The sequence below is a fragment of the Amblyomma mixtum genome, chromosome 2 (genome assembly GCF_055824585.1).
Source record: "Amblyomma mixtum isolate Tamu chromosome 2, ASM5582458v1, whole genome shotgun sequence".
Classification (NCBI taxonomy): Eukaryota; Metazoa; Arthropoda; class Arachnida; order Ixodida; family Ixodidae; genus Amblyomma; species Amblyomma mixtum.
In genome coordinates, this window is record NC_143013.1 from 310,845,182 (window position 1) to 310,864,723 (window position 19,542).

Below are 19,542 nucleotides of genomic sequence, written 5' to 3' on the forward strand. Positions count from 1 at the left end.
ATAACAAGTAAAATAAAAAAAACAACGAGCCGCGAAGAAAGCGAGCGGGGCAGAAGGCTCGCCTCCCTCAGCGCAGCACGTCACGAGAGAGTCCCTCCGGAGCGATACACAACGAAGAAAGGAAAAACAGCGAGACATGACGAAGGAGGAGGCAGGGACGGGGCAGGCCAGTCTAGCGGCGGCGGCGGCACGCGCATAACAGCAGACGGGCTCGGTGAGAGTGAGAGGTGGTTAGAATGTGCCGAAACCTTGCGCGGCTGGCAGCCGCAGAGCGGCGGCGGCGGCGGCGGCAGCAGCAGCAGCAGCAGCAATAACCCTCGCGGCAGCAATAAGCAAAGAGCAGCAGCGGTGTTCTCTATCGTTCTTTCTCGTCCTCCTCCTTCTCAGCAGGCGCGCGCGCGCGCGCCAGGAGAAACGCCTGAGTGTGGGAACGCAGCGTCTCGTCGATTCTCACACACGCGCGGCCGCCGCCGCCGGGTCTCTCAAGGGCGAGGAGGCGAGCGACGCCGGTGCACGCATCGTTGACCTCAAGTATAAATGCGTAGTGCGGTGGAATGGAAATCGGCTTCCTCCTCCTCCTCTCTTTCTCGAGACGGAGCAAAAGAAGCAGTAGTGGAAAGGAGCGGGAAGGAAGGAGAACTGAAGGAAGAAGAGGAGAGGTGGCCAGGAGCAGAAGCAACGGCAGCCGCAAGGCGGGTGGAGAGAGAAAAGTGTGCGTCGGCGCGCGCGCGCGCGCGCACGTCTCTGCGCGCTCTTCTTTTTCGGCGGCGCCCTTCCAGCTCCTCCTCGTCCCCGAAAGGCGGAACTCCTGGCATCAGCAGCAGCAGCAGCTCTGCCGAGCGTGGCGGCGGCGCGCGGCTGTCGGGTCGCCGGGGCTGCGTGCGTGGCCGGCTGGCGCGACGCGCGAGACTCCGTTCCCACGCTCGATGCCAGCAGCAGGCTGCGCCTTGCCCGTCCCCTTCCCGTTCTCCCCCGCCCGTGCTGCCACTGCCTCCTCGGTCCGCGTGTGTGCTGAGAAAAGGGGGTACGAGTAATAGGAGTCGGCCCGGCAAGTGGGGGGACACACACACGCTCGCCGGCCGTGGAGAGAGGAGAGGGACCCGACGGCTGCAGCCTACCTGCGCGCCGCATTCCGTTACCGCCGGCGCTCGGTGCTCGCGGCTTGCGCCCCCCTGCGCAATAACACCCTCGCCGCCGCCGCTGCGGGAGTGAGTTTGTCGTCGCCGTCGCCGGCTGCGCGGTCGCAGTGTTGTGGTGCACTCGCTCCGCGCTGGATCTCAAAGTGACGAGCAGCAGCGGCGTCAGAATGGTGGCCTCTCCACCGCCGCCGCTCTTGTCAGCTGTGTCGCAACAGCAGCGCTACGGACTGCCACCACCGGCGCCGGCATCACCCTTGCTTCCGGCGCCTCCTTCTTCGACGGCTCCTGCGAGCATGGCTACCACCAACGTGCAGTCGGCCGGCGTTGCAGAGCGACCCACGCCGTCCAGGGCGAGCGAAATACGGCGGGTGAGTCGGAGAGGAGAGACCCACTTTGCGTTGCGGCGCCGCCGGCGATGACGGTGGTCGAGAGGTGCGCGCGTGTGAGGAGCGCGCGCGCGCGCGAGGTGCGCCGCCCCGCCCCCTCAGTCGCCGTGACGCGCCCCGTCAGCTGATGACGGACACCGATCGATCTCGGCGCTCAGCTGGCACACGCGCCGCGCTCCTCCCGCGCTTTTCCTCGCACCGTTCTTCCGGGCGCGCTCCTAATCTCTCGCCTCTGTGGAGCCGTGCTCGTGATTACACACCTACGCGGACGTGGCGTCCAGCGATCGTGCCGGGCCGCGTCGTGCGCTGGCGAAATGAAAGTGACCTTACCGACATCGCGCGTCGGTTCCTTCATCGTCGCTGATTTCATTTTAAACATCGCCTTGCTGGTAATCTTACTGCGCGTTTCTCATTGCGCAAAGTTACGTAGTTTACCTTGTGAAGACAATTTCGGAGATACCGAAGCCGTGGTCAGCGTTAATAATCGGTTTCATTGCGCCCACATGGAAATCGTAAATTCGATCTGTCTTGCCTGCAAATTAATCTGCGACCGTAGTCTCAAATACGGTGCCTTCTCTGCTCTACGTTTGAGGGTTGGTGGCGCGATTTATGTACGAAGAATTAGACGAGTTGGCGATCGTCCAACTTGGTGTTTTAGCGCGAGAGTAGACAAGAATGGAGCTAAGAGGGCAGACCCGGACCCGTTCTTCATAATCTTCGCCATGAAGAGTACATTCCATAATGATCAGTGTCTGCATCTCTTTTTGTTCATGTATATGCTCCTGCCTGCGTGATAACTTTTGATTCATGAACAGCAAATCGGTGCTAAGAGGTCGCCGAACGTTCCCTTTAATAATTCTGAGGGAGTCCTCGCGCTTATTTTGAAAACAACTTGACCTGCTCTTCCTCTAGGCTTCTCAGAAAATGACTTTTTTCTTTGGATGTGTCTGGCTGATTGTGGAACACAATACGCGGGGGACATTTACGGCGCTAGCTGTTAATCCGAAGGCAAAGCTTCTTTGCCGTCGTCGAAAAGCGTCTATGCAGCTGAGCGTGACCACATGGCAGCTTGTGCTGATTTCACGTATTGCCAGTTGTGTATCGCCCTTAATTCTATAGCTGCTTGTGTGCAAAATGCCTGCAATACGCATTCACAGTGTCCTTGTTCCAATTGTCGCCATGAATAGCAGGGGCGGATTTAAAGGGGGTCGGTCGCCCTCCCCGGCGAAAATGGGAAATTTTATGTAGGGAAATCATTCTGATTCGCATTTTCTCGACGAAAAAGTCCAAGAACTGTATGTTTCAAACATATAGTACAGCCCTCTCCACTGCCCCCTCCAGCAGCGACCAGGAGCGGATTTATAGAGGGGGGGATCCCCCTCAGGCGAAAAATTTGGCAGAAAACCATGCTGGATCCGTTCTTTTTCCAAGGTAATTGTCCAAAAAAACAGGTCATTTAAACGAATGAGAGTCCCCCTCCCCCCCTCTTCCCCAGTCCTCCAACAAAACTGCCCTTAATGTAGAGTAGAAGCTTGGGCGAGTTGATGATGGTTCACTTGGCCACATAGCATAGCGCTAAAAAGACACGGGCGCAAGGGAGCGCCCGTCCTATGTGTCTCCCTTGTGTCCGTGTCATTTTAGCGCTATGTGGCAAATTGCCCTTAATGAACGAGCAAACGGACCTTAAGCTGAGGCCTGCTGTTCACAAGCGCGGCACTATCAACTGAAGTACAGCTGAATACGGTGCCTCGATGCGCACCCACATTTGAATGACACTTTGCGCCACCTATATCTTGCAATGAGAACTACCACTCGCGGGTGATTCGAAGCTCGCACAAGTCGTCGAGGGCTATGTCCTCTCAACCACTTAACGCGACCTCTTACCAAGCTATTTCTGGCGAATAAAATGTTTTACAATCAATCTCAATGCATTCTGGCGCTGTATTTATAAATTATTTTCCAGCGTTGCCCATTGCGAAGGAGCATCCTTCTTTCGTGTCCTCTTTTGCATGCGTGGCCCTTTCAAGCGGTAGATACAGGCAGACTATGGAATTGTAACGCTACTCGGGAATCTGCCGAATGCGCATCCGTCATTGTTGGAAGCGTTTTATGTCGATTAGTCAAGTGCGTATTCCAGCTTGTCAAAGGATTCCAAGATCCAGTGACCGTGCTGTGCACGTACTAATGTAGTGTCCATATGCTGCAGATAGCGTGGAGAAATCTTGTAGTGATGATGATGATGATGATGATGATGTCCTCGGGCTGAATGGCACATACCCACGGCGGGGGATTGGCCAGGGTGCATAGCGGATACAAACGTACTCACGTACAGGGAATGCTTCCCCTTTCCCGAGGATGTTACCAGGCGTTCATTCATAGTGATGGATAGGATAATTTTTCCACCCTTATCGAGAGCACAACCTCCTGGCTGCAGTAATATTCACCCTAATCCAATTCTTGAGTCCTTGAAATTTTCAGTTCCACCGCAGTCGCGCCATCGTATGGCGCAGCGGTGACGTCAGCAAACGGAAAGCCATTGCACCATGGACAGAGAGAGAGAGAGAGAGAGAGAAGTAGCTGGTCTTTACTTTTGTATTGTGAAATATATGAAGGCGAGAAATGTTCATAGAAGAGGAAAGAAAATAGAAAAAAAATATTTAAGAGCACATATCGATGATTATAGGCATTTAGAGAAAATGCATGGCGTATGGTGATTATTTTTTGGAGATTCTCAGGGAATGTGATTCTGGATACAAAATTGAGGACTTCTCGACGCTTGCCGCACTCGGCGCTTGTAGTATTTGTGGGCATCTGTTGACTATTTTTGTCTGAGATATGACGATTAATGGTTAACAGATTTTTGCGTAACAAAGTGGTAGTGTCAAAATCGACACGTCGTGCTTTGAAGCTTGCCGTAGGGGAGGAATTAAGGGCGTCGCATCGCGACTCGTTGGTTTAGTGCCCTGTGCAATTCGGAGAACCACCGCCAGTATTATGCTTGCGTATTTAATATCGATGCAAGGCCCATGTTGTCCAATCGGAAGAGGTGAAGCCGTTATGCCCGCGGAGGGAAACATGATGGCCATGAGCTGTGTGCGAGTGGGCTGCCTGCAGTGTGCTTTCAGTGGTGCTGTTGAATAACTTTAATAAGGCACAACTGGTGCTCTGTCTTTCAAAGTTAGAGGGGAGGTAAAATTTGCTGAAATTAAGATGAATGGATGTGAAGGGGAAAACTTGTTATGCTTTGGGTGTGCAAATAGCACCTTTTCAAAACTTGATCGAATGCATAGTGTAGCAAAAACAAAGAAAAAACAAAACAAATCGAGCTCGAATAGAATAATGGCAGAACCTTATCGAATACGAATCGATAATTTTTACGAATATTCGGCACTAGGGCGTATATTCGTGCAAAACGAACCATACGAAACAGTAGGCGGTCTTGCGGTACAGCACTGATCTCCACAGGAGGGTACGCAACAAGCCTGACCACCACGTCATAAATATAGGAGCTCAATGACCGTCATGTCATACGTAAAGGAGCACCAGCACTTGGTCTTGATAAGACAGCGAATAAACTAGACCGACTTCTATGTATATGAGAGGGGCGAGAGCTGCTTGTGAGCCGTGGCCTCCGAGATTGTGCATCAAAGTACTGTTTGCCGAACCTGCTTGAGCACGGCCGCGTCGTTCAGTCTCGGAGGCCATGTTTACACACTCTGGAGCTGTTTTACACACTCGGTGCTGGCGGGACTAAAGCATCGGTTCGTATAAACCGGGCGTTCGAATTAAGCGAGTTTCTCCGCTATATTTTTCGACCCTCGTTCTGAGCACCTTGGCTGTATAAGTGGACGGGGCTAAAGGCGCGCTTATTAGTATGCTCACTCCGAGGAAAACATTTCTGCCCCGGGGACTGACACAGTCGCGCGGAGAATGCACATTGCAGGTGCGAATGCGCGAGGTCCGTTCCTGTCGGGGCGTGAAATACTAGCAAGTGTTTGTGAGGAGCGGTGTTTGTTTTCAGTTCTTCGCCTGACAGGACCTTCGCGTGACCTTCGCGTGCCGAGAAATACGGCGGCTCGGGTGACAGCGTGTGCACGCAGCAACACATCTGGCGGGCACGTGACAGCAGCGTGCGGCGCGAACGGCGCGCACGAAACGAGACCAGCTGTGCGCCCCGAGCTCAGCAAGTCTGCAACTGCAGCTTTATAGAGAATGGACGACAGAGCTGCACGACAGAGGCTCATGCATCACTGACACTCGGGTCGCAACCGGGCAGAACCGGACTATTAATGAGTAAGGTCCGAGCCGCGACCCGGCGACAGCTTGAGCGTCGAAACCCCTCCGGGTAAACCTGCTGGTCCGGGAATATATGATGTGTACCGCGCACAGCTCAGATGTATACGTCATAGGCCGACCGAGTACCGTAGCCTCCTGGGTGTGCGCGTGCATATGGAACGTGGCAGGGATTTGGGAGCCAGCACTGCGCGTGGGTCGGGCGCAGCTGCACGCGGCGGTGGATGAGCAGATGTGCTCCGATATGCTGCTGTGGTTGGCTCCGAGCACGAATTAAGGGGTTTCTCATTTCGATGGAGTGGAAACGCAGCCAGGGATCTGAATAATGACTAACGCTTGGAGGGAGCGGTTGAGGTGTTGTGTGTGTTGAAGAGTAGTTGTACGATACAGTACATGAATATGCTTAGTCGAAAAACTGGAGGCCAGTGGGGTTTTGCCACAAAATTTATCACTGAGAGTTATAGAACAGGCGAGGGGGACACTCACTCCTTTCCGCCACTCCTTTTAAATCAGCTCGCACTTCAGCTGGCCGATAGCGCCCACAATCATTGCCATTTCTCTGGAAGGACATTTCGGTTTTCCCAAACGTGCTAGTAATATTGGCGTGGATGTCTCGCTGGCACCGATGTCATACTGGTCGCCATGTTGGTAGACCAGGAGCACAGGGCAAGCATGTCCGCTCGTCGTCTGATCCACGTGTGGCCACCTACCTCGTGGGAGATTAATTGGCAGAAGCTATGCGTGATGCACCAACGTGTCGGCCTTGACGTCACGTGCGAGCCGTTTTGGCAGACCAGCACTGCTCAGAGTGTAGGAAAACTGGCATCACCAGCGGCGCACACGCGTCAGCAATGAGAAAAAGATCATGTATACAATGCAGTGACATGGACAAACTTTTAAGGGAACACTGAGGACAACTCCGTCCGATTATTGTTCTCAGTGATAATGCAATCTTCGTCTCTTCCTGGCTCCGTTGACGTTTCTGCGGCAGCAAAAAGGGAATTATCGGCGAGAAAATTTAATTTAAAGATATTCCCGCCAGTTGATTGAAATTCGTAAAGTCCTTAAAGAAAAGGACAAGTTTACACCGTTTTGAACAGAATGGAGTTGCAAATAACAGCTGCATCTTACAAGTTCTCACCTATGGGGCGGAAACGTGGAGGCTTTCGAAAAGGGTTCAACGCAGCGAGCTGTGCAAAGAAAAATGATAGGTGCAACGTCAAAGGTAGGAAGAGGGCATAGTGGGTCAGGGATTAAGCACGAGTTAATGACATCCTAGTCGAAATCAAGAAGAAGAAATGGGCTTGGGCAGGGCATGTAATGCGAAGGCAAGATAACCGATGGTCCTTAAAGGTAACGGAGTGGATTCCAAGAGAAAGCAATCGTAGGAGGGGGCGGCAGAAAGTTAGGTGGGCGGATGAGATTAAGAAGTTTTGCGGGGATAGGGTGGTCGCAGCTGCCAGATGACAGGGTTCAGTGGAGAGGTATAGGAGAGGCCTTTATCCTGTTGTGGGCGTAGGCAGGCTGATTATTATTATGATGATGATGGGGTTGTAGCGCAGCCTCTGGGATCAGAGCCAAAAAATCGGTGTCGACGAACAAATTTCACTCGCGAAATCGGTCAATGAGGGCTACACCTGTAATTCGTTTTCTTTTTTGTCTTTTCTAGTGAATAAAAGCTCAATTTTCGATGAGAGTACATGGTCTGTCTATGATTAGAACACAGCACCCCATCGGTACGGGCCAATTTGAGTTTGTTTTTAGCGTTCCTTTAGGAGTTGCGGTTGTGCGTCCCCTGATTAACATGTTTGTCGCCAGAGAAATAAAAATCAGTTTACATTCGAGTTCAAACAACTAATTGCACGTTGCGTCGCCTCGACGTCATTCCAGCGAATGGAGCATTAATGTATTTTTTTTCGCGAACCCAGATTCCGTAAACATTTTTTTTTAACTACTTTGCTAAAAACGTATTGCTTGCTAACTTCGATAAGTGCATTTGGAGGCATAGTTGTGCAAGCAGCGAAAAGTGTTCTGCCTATACCACATTCGGAACTCCCTACTCAAACAGTAACTTTTGAACTGTTCTTCGGGTTCACTTACTTTAATTAAAAATTTCCCGTAAATTTCTTCCCGTCCTGATCATTCCCGCATAGTTTGGCAGCAGTATGGCGTTTCATTTCCGGGCAAATACATTTTAAACTATGCCATTTTTGTGACCTGAGTTCAAAACGATTACTGCGGGAAACACTGCATTCAAACATTATGCGCGCGTTGATTCCAATACTTCGCTTTATGAGCCGAAATATTTCGCGAACGGAGCCATCCTTTGCAGTCGCTATTTTAGCCATTCAACACGCGTACGTGAATTTTTCCGCAATTGGCAACGTCATCGCTACGTCAAGAATATTGTACACGACTCCGCACCTCAGGCCACACAGCCGAGTTGCGTTTATGGGTCGCTGTTTTCCCGTTTTTTTTTTTGTTTTAATCAATATTCTGAAAAACAACAAAAAATGTGGTATTGAAGAAACTAAGGAACAATGCTACGTAAACTGAAAACGTTAAAGAAAACAACCCTGAGATGCCCTTTAAAGCAGTAATTAGTTGGTTCGTTTCTGCTGAAGGACTTGCAAGAAAAATATGTTTTGTAGAGAAAATAACAATAAACATCTTTCCACTCAGAACAGGGCAAAGTAAGATCCCGCATGAAGCCTCGCTCAGTGTAAGTCGTGCCCGAAGTCGACATTTCGAGCTGTTTCTTTTTTTATTATTTTTATTATGAAGCAGGCCGCATATTTTTGTCGGACGCGTGGCGGGCGCGTGACACGCGTATTTTTACGCAGCAGGTGGCCTTGTTTATTGCGGCAGCGAAACAAGACTGCACTGTCGTGAGGGCCGCGAAATATCTGAAAAAAAAAGAAAAAAAATGAAAAGGTGACTAGATTTCGCAAAGGTAGCCGATGAGCAGATGCGTTTCGAATGCGCGCCGTTTGCAGAGCGCCATACATATATATACAGGGCTTCCCCGCACCGATATGAACGCTAAGCATGGAGACCTTGGCAATAAGCCGCGGATTGTGCTCGGGTATGTAGTCCTTGCACGAGTGTTCCCAGTTTAGCGTGGATCGATGGCCCCCTGCAACGGCGCGCATTCGAACCATTGTCGTCCTGGACCGGAGATATATAAAGCAACGCATAATCCCCCCCCCCCCTCCCCCCCGCTTACATCAGCCTCATTTATTTCTTTCGAGTTTCAGAGTGTGTGTATTTGCGTGCGCACAGTGCTTCGGTCTAATGAATGCACAGAGACATAGAGCGTAGAAGTGTGTTTCTGTGCTCTTTATTCGTTTCGCTGCCTCATCCAATGGGCCGGAGTTTACACGTGGCCGGCTCCTAATAGGCCGCTCTGTGCGGCTCTAAGCGTAGCTTCCAAAAGTTGTTAACAACGGCACATTCCAGTTTTCACGTTACTGTAGCCGCGCAACGTTTACACGCCTCCAGGGCATTGTTCCCGTTCTCTCTATTTTTGTCGCTGGTTCAAGACGGCTTTTCTTTTGGCCATTCTCTTTCTCTCCCTCTTTTTCTTCGGAACAAACTGGAAGGAAAAGGGAACGTGGAAAAGAGCGCAGCCTAACTTGGGTACTGCGAGCCACTTCCGCGTTTCCGGTCGTACACTGCCTGTGCACATAGATAGGCGTGAAAGCTGCGTAATGAGGAAGAGTGTGTGCGCCTCGGAGGTAATTTTGTATTCAGACTTGGGCAGTGTTACATGAACGGCGATTGTGCTTTGGTTTTCGAAGATGCCGTACTTTAGAGTGACTGCAGATCAGTGACGCTGTTACGAGTGACGCTGTTACACACAAATAGCGTGTTCATGCACCGTTATATAATAGAGGGAAGAAGGGCGAAGTAAAAATATTGCTTAGTCTCTTCCAGATTGAAGCTCTCTCTCTCGCTCACTCACTCACTCACTCACTCACTCACTCACTCACTCACTCACTCACTCACTCACTCACTCACTCACTCACTCACTCACTCACTCACTCACTCACTCACTCACTCACTCACTCACTCACTCACTCACTCACTCACTCACTCACTCACTCACTCTGCTGCCGCGGTGGCTCAGTGGCTTTGGCGTTCGACTGCTGACCCCAAGGTCGCGGGTTCGGTCCCGCACGTGCTGGTCCTATTTTTATGGAGGCAAAATACGGAAACCCCCGTGTCAGGGTGTCAAACGCCACAATTTACAATATATTTTGTATGCAAACTACGATATTTAGGCACGTCATGCAATGCGAATAGGTATGTTTGGCCGTTTGCATTCGTAGAACATTAACACATTAAAACTATGCAAACAGAGCAGTTGCGACCTGCTACCCATAGGTCTACCCATATGATGGTCTCCTCAAGTTTCGCGGTGTTGACATTTGACGCTGTGAACGGCAGAAAAGAGCTGCAGCGATATGCGGCACTATGCTTCGGGGCCGAAAACAAAAATAAACTCGAATAGAAATAAATTTGTCAAACATTAGAACGGAGAATGCCATAACCGCATGTAGCCCGTGCGTTAACCCGCATGTTGGCTTGTGTGGTCGAGTACGCGTGCAAACCCCTGGAAGGCGCGAGTTTCGAAACTCCGGGGTTCTGAGCCTATAGTTTCGTAACTTGTTTGCTTAAGGAACTCCGGCTAGGTCTTCGGGCGCGTGTCGCCTTTTACTCGCCTCGGAGAAGCGGCCCTATTGGGAAAGTAGAGAGCGAAATGCCGCACAGGAGGGAACAGTTGAGCAGTCCTAGTCCGCATGGCGCCTGAGCTTCCTAACTGCAGCCCGCAGGCTGTCGCTGAGGTATGTGCGCATTTTTCCGAAGAAAAATTCGCCTCGCTCCGGGGTTCGAACCCGGGTCAACCGTCAACCGCGCTTCAACTTTAAAGCTAACCAGGGCGGCTTTATTCAAATACGATGATTTTAGAATTCTGTGTAGTTTTCTCTACTCCAAAATGGGGTTTAGTAAAACACACACTAGACTAACATAGTTGTTACAGACACCGTTAAGATAAGCCCGCAGCGGGTGCCACGCCCTGCACCGAATTTACGGTTTGCCACTATTCCCTAAGATGCAAAGCCATGCCATGATTGATCGAGCCGGGAATCGAACCGTTGACCTCGCGATTCATGAGCCTATAAACTCATCAGCGCCAAGCAGCACGCGGCTGAGGCTGCTGGCGTCGCACGTTATGGTTTCAAGACAAAGATGCGAGTAGCCTGCTCAATTTTCGAGCCTACCGCCACAAAGAGTGCGAGTAAGAAGACATCACGGGTGGCCATTGGTGCATGCCATTGTACAAAGACCATCAGTCGTGCGCTTATGGCACATAGACTGATATCGCCTCCTCCAACCGGCAAAGTGTTGCTCCAAACCAACCCCCATCGAGCACACTTGAGCAACAATATCGTCCGCAAACTAAGTTGTGCTTTCGAACGACTTACACCACCCCATGCACTTGTCTTACTGACAGAGAGGTCGGACCATTTCTATTTCTCTCGTTTTAGCATTCAGGGGCCCACTGGAGAAATGGTTGGTTCGTGAAGTACGAATTTCATTACAAACGTCTCCCACATCCTCATGTTTCGAGGAATTCGTACTGCCTCGCAGTCGTATGACTTTCTGGGACTTTGCGCCTAAAATGCTGAGCACATGTCTAGTTTAATTACCAAGTTGGTGCGATGCTTGCATAATCGGGGATGTAAACTCGCCTCGCATTCACTTTGTCCTTCTCCGTGGAGTTTCCTCGAAGACTTTATGGCGCCGTGATTAAGAGCGAAGAATGAAGGAAGACGTGAAGAAAGAAAACTCGGTCTCTCAGCCGGCGCAGCACGAGTCGCTCTCATCAACCCCAGCTGCATTTCTTGGAAGCGGTCGTGCTTCGTGAGAGCAGCTAGCAATGTCAGCGGTCGCGTCGTGCTCTCGCCGGCGCATCAGAGAAAGAGAGAGAGCAGAGAACAGAAAGAAGACGGCGGAAAGCGAAATGCGGCCAAGGAAACTCAATGCTGTATGGGGCATCATGGGCGCGCGGCACTATGTTCCATCTCCTCAAAGCGTATCGCCATGCGGCAGCGAATCGCAAGGAGAAATCTGCATTAAGGAGGAGGGCGATAAGGAAGGGGAGGAGGTGGCTGTTACTGCAGTGTGCGTGCAGGCGGGTCCGCGTGAATGAGAAGGCGATCGAGCGCTCCTCTCAGCAAAGCGCCGAGACCACTCTCACCTCCTCGGGAGGGAGCGTCGGCGGTGAGGACGGGGGTCGCGCCGCTCGTTGACCCCCCGATGGATGCGAGGACGCCGCGGCGGCGATCGGAGCGGTCAAGGGACGGAGAGCGCGCCGCGCCGCTATCGTTCAATCTCGCATCTCGCGCATATTAACAAGTACGCGGTCCATCGAAGAAGCGATCGCGGCGCCGCCGTGTCGGCGCCGTTATTTATAAACATCTGCGGGGCAGAGGGAGAGGCAGGCGAAGGGCATGAAGGGAGGCTGTGCAGGAATTACACGCTAATGCCTGGACAGGTACAGGCATGCAACAACACAGGTACAGACGTGCAACAACACAGGAGAAGGGGTACGTCCGGCTGGTCGCAGTGTTGTATTTAAAATCAGACATGGATTTATGATCAGTTGCCCCAGAACAAAAAGAAAGGGGGTGGGGAAGGGGTACGAGGGGCGTTTCTTGTACCCAATGCATATCTTCACTTTCTTAATTGGAAATATGCAATATAACACAGCACAATGCAACGAAGTGTAGTAGGTTTGGTTTGGTTTATGGGGTTTAACGTCCCAAAGCGACTAAGGCTATGAGAGACGCCGTAGTGGAGGGCTCCGGAAATTTCGACCACCTGGGGTTCTTTAGCGTGCACTGACATCGCACAGTACACGGGCCTCTAGAATTTCTCCTCCAAAGAAATTCCAGCCGCCGAGGCCGGGATCGAACCCGCGTCTTTTGGGTCAGCAGCCGAGCACCATACCCGCTGAGCCACCGCGGCGGCGTGCAGTGTAGTAGTGATTTGTAACTGTAAATGAGGTGTAATTGCTGACTTCCTAGGAAATATGGCCGCTTGGCTTGACGTCCAAAACAGAAACCACAACACCAGCGAACAGTACAATCAATTCGTTGTGCATTTCGAGAAACCTTTGGTTGAATTCAGATAACGAGTGCAAGCCACCACAATTTTCTATTTGTACAGTATTAGTTTTTACACCCGTCTCATAAAAAAGTTTGTGGAAAATGTTGCCGAATTCGCCAACACCACCACTGATTGGTTTTCAAAGAGACGCACGGAGAAGGGCTCCCAAAATAATCTCAGGAGACAGCTGAATGACAAGGTACCTGTGTCCAAAAGTTCAGCGATAACCTCCAATTGGTGCAGATTTCAATCAGGGAGTAATTAATTACTCCTTAGCATTCTTTTGAGCGCAGACGTACGGCTGGAATGGAAAGCTGTACTCCGCCGTTAAAGAACTCTCCAACTGCGAAGTTTCTGACAAAACTATATTAGTGGCAGCCGTGCGGCTGTGCTTGTGTGGATGATTATGAGTAATCACTTCCTAGCGAACATGGCATCATAGAATAACGCATGATCTGCCGGCAGAGATAAAAAGGCTCTTGCATTTCTTTGTCACCAACGCCCGACGGGATCCTATTATTCGCTGCTCTGCGGCTTCAACATTTCAAATTGTAATGCTAGTTCGGTGCACTAACAGCTCCTGACAGAGGAATCGAATCATGATTGCACTGAACAGAAAATCCAGGGTTACGCATTCTTACCTCATAACCTATTTGGAAGGATATATTTGGTGCAATTCTGGAAAGGTACGAACAACGCGCTACTCATGTTGTTTGTATTAGCGCCGTCGGACATTTGTGCTTTTGTCCTGCAGTATTAACATCGATAGGAGGAGGATGAGGAGGAAATGTGGGGAGGTTAACCGGGAGATGAAACCAGTTTGCTACCCTGCACTGGGGGAAAGGGATGAGGAGATATAAAGGCGAGGGAAAAAAGGGTTAATATGAGGGATACGGGCGAGGCATTTGTCGTGCAGTGGACGTAGTTAGGCTAATGATGATGATTATGATTACGAGCATTCTAACTTTTTTTTAATGCGAGTTGGGGCCGAACCGTTCGTATGTACATTCAGCTGTGCAATAAATTCGCATTCCCCGTTTGTGTACGTGAGCCACTCGACAATGATAAGGACCGACATTGAGCACGCGAACTCGCTCGTTGTTGCTCAGTGTACATGGTGAGTACATAAGACTACCGATCAGGGCTCATGCCTCCAAGCCCGTCGCGATAAAGGAAAAACGAGACGAGCCTGTGGATAAAAAATGCTTCGTATACACACTGGTCCGGAAGCAAAGCGAAGGACGGGAGGAGCCGTTTCAAGGCACAGATTGCCTAAGATTACACTGCAAGCCAAAAATACACGCTTGCATGGCTGCAGTCGGACGCATAATCTCTTGTTCCCATACTTCGCGTTGTCTGTTTTGTATTCAGCTGCCGTTCCACTGGCATTCGGGGCGAAGGGAGTCTCTCCTTCGTTGGGACGTAAATTTCCTTCGCCCCTTTGGCATGCGGCCCGGGAAGGCTTGTGCCCTGTGGGTATTATAATGGGGTATTTCGTCTTGCCTCTTTCGAGCAGTACATACATGCGCGCTCATCGACAGTCGCCCGTGACTCGGTTCCCTCCGAGCATGCCACCGGCATAACAGGTGCGACTCGCGTCCATTGTGGCCGAGGTGCCGCCGTCGCGCAGGATATAATTTACACGCGTCTCTGTAATTGAGAGCTCGACTGCTGGGGTGTAGTGATTGAGAGCCCGTTCCTCTGACCGCATTGTGCACTGTCGTGGAGGCTTATCTTTTGGATGAGATAAGAACTTGATTTATGAGGCAGCGTACGTATAACAGGCAGTGGTGTCTGAATCACAGGCGCAACGCAAGCCAGAATCTCAATTAATGACGCCTGTAGACAGAAAAGGGACATATGGCGCCTAAGGCGGGCTGCCGCACTTTGAGCGCAACTTGAATGACCTGCTTGCCTGGGGTCGTTATAACAAACCGTCACTGAGATGGGCGTGCATAAATATACATCTGACGTACTTTCCATATCCAGGGAAACGCGATCATAGAAGCATAAAATATTAGATGCTGGAGAAAAAACTAGGCGGGGTCCAGGCGGGGGTAGAGGTATGAGAGCCTTTGTCCTCAACTTTCAAAACATTTTCATCTTTAGGGGTGCTGTAAGAGCTTTACTAAACGAGTGAGAAGCAAACCATGTAGATTGGTTGCTTTGGGAATACCGGCGCATAATGTGTGCGTGTTTATGCGCCAGTGTGCGCGTGTGCGTGCGCTTGCTCGGTGTTGAGTCATCTCGTCCACCAGAGATATCAGCCAAGACGTAAAATTGTTCTGAGAGAAGCAGTTGAAGGGAGCGTATAACGAACGAACGTTCTCTCCCCCGCAGGCCACCAAGCCCATCATGGAGAAGCGACGGCGGGCCAGGATCAACCAGTGCCTCACCGAGCTCAAGGCTCTCATCCTGGACGCGCTAAACAAGGACGTGAGTGTCTCATGTGCACGCTTCTTCGCAATGCATTTGGGATAAGTGGACAACGAGAGGGGGAAAGGCCTTTCTTAAAGTTGCGCAATAAGCTGAAAGAGGACATGCTTGCGCTATGCAACAAGCGTGAATTAACGATGTATTGCTGTAAACAAGAGGAGCCAGGACGAGTAGTGCTAGGAACAGATGCCAGGCGACCTCTTACAGTAACGGGGGAAATGAAACGCAACCAAGGGTGGCACAGGCTGTGCCAGAGTCACGAGGTTCAGTAATATTCCATTCAAATTCCCCTTAATTAGACCCTGAAATCCATATTTGTGACCGTTTTTATCTGCAGCAGTTTGGAAGAAACGTTGAATTTTAACTTTTTAATGTTCCCTCAAAGCCCGCGAAGATTCGACTTTCGGCAAGTTTTATCCCTAATACTTCATAAAAAGGGAAATTTAAATCCCGCGAATGGAGCATAACTGGCGTGTTGGAAAGTTTGTATTGTGTTGTAATGTATTGTATTGTATTGCTGTGATAGGGTGACCGCCAGCGGGCGCAAAACCGAGGAGATCAGTGGAAATCCTTTGACTAGGTTCATCCAAACCGATGATTATGATACGGCGCCTGCAGGAGTATTTCACCGTTTTCTTTTTCTCTGTACATAAATGAGATAAACAAAATTAATCAGCCCGTGCTCCTGTGCACGTACATTTATAATAGTGTGAAGGAAGAGCAAATGCAACGAAAGAGACTGCAATGAAATGGACAGCGCAACTGTCTTTTAAAGGAATCAACGTGTGCTTCATCTGTGCTGGTCCTGTTTCCACGCAGCCCTCACGCCACTCGAAGCTGGAGAAAGCGGATATCCTGGAGATGACCGTCCGACACCTGCAGAATGTCCAACGGCACCAAGTTGCAGGTTGGTAATTTCTTTTGGACGTCGTGTGTGTTGCTAAATTTTATGTCTACTGGCACTCGCCTTCTGCTTTTGTTTGTTTTTGTGAGGAAACGTAGCCGGAAAGAGGGGGATTGTCATTTTTTATCGTTAGGTTATCCTGTCTCAAAGACGTATTTCTCCGCTCCAGTGAAGACGCACAGTAAATGTAAAGGAGCAAGACAAAATGCTATGAGGATGGCTGGAACTGTACGGGCTTGGGAATAGATGACCCACCTCCGCAATTTTATTGCTTTGGTTATATTACTAGAACGTTAAAAGCAGCGCCCCACACATTAGCAGTAACCAGCAGCAGAGACCGCGGTCACCAGCAAGGAAGCACTTAACTGATGCCCCCACGTGTCTCTCCGCAGCTGCGCTGTCCACTGATCCCGTGGTGATGGGCAAGTTCCGCGCTGGCTTCGCCGAGTGCGCCACCGAAGTGAGCCGCTTCGTGACGCGCCTCGACGGGGTCGAGCCGTCGCTGCGCCAGAGGCTCGTGGGACACCTGACGTCGTGTCTGGGCGGCCTCAACGGCGCCTCCGCGGGAGGCCCGACTTCGCCCCTGGGCGGAGTCGCCCCGGGCCTCCTCATCTCGCCGCTCAGCGTCCAGATCCCCGGCCTGGGAGACCTGCACGGTGTCGCGCCCTCCGGGCCCCTCGGCACCGCGGGAGGAGGAGGAACTGCGGGACGTCTGCAACTGGGAGGCCTTCCCCTCATCCCCAGCAGACTGCCCAACGGCGACCTCGCCTTCGTCCTGCCAACGGTCGCGGCGGCGCCGGCGGCGTCTGGAGGCAACGTCGCTACGTCGTCGAACAGTGGCTCGGCCGCCGTTCCTCCAGCGTCGTGGGGTCCTCCGACGCCGACGAACACGTCCACGCCGACGTCTCCGCATCCTCCTCGCTCGCCGAGTCCCGCGAGCAGCTTTGGCGGCAGCCCGCTGTGCAGTCCCGGGGGCAGCGACGTTGGCAGCGAGGATGCCTCGTCGTGCGACGCTCAGATGATGATGCAGCGGTCGCCGTCCTGCTTCTCGCCGCCGCCTTCGGCGGGCATCGAAGACCTGGCCGCTCTGCCCCGCCATGCACCGTCTTTCTTCGGCGATATGCTGCTTCACGGCCTCGAGGCCACGGCGACGCGGTGCACTGAAGAGCGGGAGCAGAGGGAACGGCCGCACAACGGAGAGGAGGACGACGACGAACACAGCGGCGGCGGCGACGACAGCGTCTGGAGGCCGTGGTAGTTAGCTGTGATGTGTCTGTACATACGCGACTGTTAATGTGCCCGCGATGAGTGAAAGAAGTTGTGTTTGCTGAAGAAGGACAACCGAGGTAGTTAGGTAGAGCTCTTGTATGTGGACGCGTCCAACAGCGCAGGATGGGGTGGCATCTTATGGAGGATTCACAAGTCAGAGTACGGACTGTGAGAGATCATGCAGGCATTGTGTGTAGGCGAAGCTTTCACGTCGAGTTTTACGTCAGGCGTGCTTCTTTTGTGCTCATGAGAAAAGCCGTTAATTGCGCGCTTCTCAGAGGAACCTCATTATACAGACATCCTTCGTTATTTAGACTGTATACAACAAATTTTCCTACAGTATTCCCCGTCATTACATTTTGTACGATCTTTACATAGGACATGCTTTTCGATACTGATGCACCAAGACGTTGTTAATAAGGATAGCGCTATCTTCTGTTGTGAAGATTCGCGTGGCCTTCTATGAGTGATTGTAAAACTCGCGGGGGCCTTCCAAGCAAAAAAAAAAGGCAAAAATGCAGTCGAAACAAATTACGCCACATCATTTACCTTACGCGCATAACTAGTTATATCCCGCAGGTCTTTCGACAACCGTCATGACCATGGCCTTCCTTTGTTCTGCGCTGGTTGCGTATGTTTGTACAGAATCTTCGTTTGTGTTACTACTGTTCGATCTCGCCACCGCAAGTTGGCTTAAATAAGTGGCAATTTTTGTACCCCCTTTTGTTTCTCAAGCAATGCGTGATTCTTTGTGTACATAGATGCTGCTGCGGCAACCACCAAACTGTGCCTTATTGCTGTATATACCAACTCGATCGCACGAGCCCCACTTTTTGCTCTTTGTCTGCCACTCACTTTACGTATTTTTTTTCCCGCCACCATATTATATCTCATCTCATCATGTCTTCCACTGTCAGAAAGTATACGTTTCAATCAAATGGTGCCTTGTCACGTGCCCTTCCGGTTATGCCTACTTGCAGAACGCTGCGAAAGTGTATTGATGCTGTATGTTCCGGTGCGTGACGCAGCGAAGTTGTTCTTGTGTGGCCTTTGCCACGTGGAGGCATGGTGCCGATGTAGCATGCTCAAGATGCTGTTCACTAGGAGGCACATACAGGTTTTAATGTAAAGTTAAGTAAAGATCTCTGGCATGCGGACCAAACAGGATAATATCGAGGCTATTCATTCGTTGGTTGTTGCATCTAGGCTGTTGATTGGTGCCTTCGAACTACAGGGTCTTGCTGCGCAATTTATGACACAACTGTTTTGACAGCCTGTTTATAGAGTCACCGCAAAGAGACCAACGTATATGGACGATGCGAGTGCACTGAATGAAGTTTGAACGGTATGCTTACCGTCTTCATGAGCCCCTTTTTCCTGGGATATGGTTTCTTGTGTGTTCGTCTGTTTTGGTCTTCACTATGCACCATCAGTTCAGCCTTCCGTGTTATATTTGAAATGAAGCGCACACTTATGTGCGACCAACTTTCCGCATGTTGAGTATGCGAACTGTACATACAATTACCTCATTAAAAGTTTGCTCTGACCAAGGATGGGAACTTCATATAGTGTATCGTAGCTTCCGCGAAAATATTTTGTTGCTTGTTGAGGGTCTTGAATAGACTGTGCCTTCTCTTCGATGCCTTGATCTCGAAAATGTATTAGTGGGAAAAAGATCGCCTTTCGCTCAAGTGCCAATAAAAATGGAAATATTTTATAATTATCTGTGTTAGCGTCGGCTTCCTCACGATTTATAGCGCAGTTAACACACGAAAAAAAAAGATGTGCTTTGAGACCTAATGTGACGTGGTGTTGCACTTTAAAAAGGCAAGGAGCGCAGGGCGCAGTAAGGTGCATAAATAGCGAAAAAAAAAAGCTTGCTCTCGGATAGGAAGTAAACCAGAGACATGCGCTAGTCTCATGCAAAACACTATCAATG

General features: G+C 50.8%; 1 protein-coding gene across 1 annotated transcript; it reads left to right on the forward strand.

The window, feature by feature from the left end:
- Nucleotides 1-771: 771 nt before the first annotated feature.
- On the forward strand, nt 772-19,323 carry LOC149364960 (transcription factor HES-1-A-like). The gene is made up of 4 exons (XM_089574951.1): nt 772-1,507; nt 15,335-15,430; nt 16,250-16,337; nt 16,727-19,323. Exons 1-4 carry the CDS (start codon nt 1,307-1,309, stop codon nt 17,590-17,592), a joined length of 1,251 nt encoding a protein of 416 aa, XP_089431077.1. The 5' UTR covers nt 772-1,306; the 3' UTR covers nt 17,593-19,323.
- Nucleotides 19,324-19,542: the final 219 nt, after the last annotated feature.

Bases quoted from the DNA above. Each gene is read 5' to 3' on its own strand.
- LOC149364960 (XM_089574951.1), top strand. From the start codon at position 1,307: ATGGTGGCCTCTCCACCGCCGCCGCTCTTGTCAGCTGTGTCGCAACAG. The intron at 1,508-15,334 runs GTGAGTCGGAGA...TCTCCCCCGCAG, and splicing joins GGGCGAGCGAAATACGGCGG to GCCACCAAGCCCATCATGGA. The intron at 16,338-16,726 runs GTTGGTAATTTC...GTCTCTCCGCAG, and splicing joins CCAACGGCACCAAGTTGCAG to CTGCGCTGTCCACTGATCCC.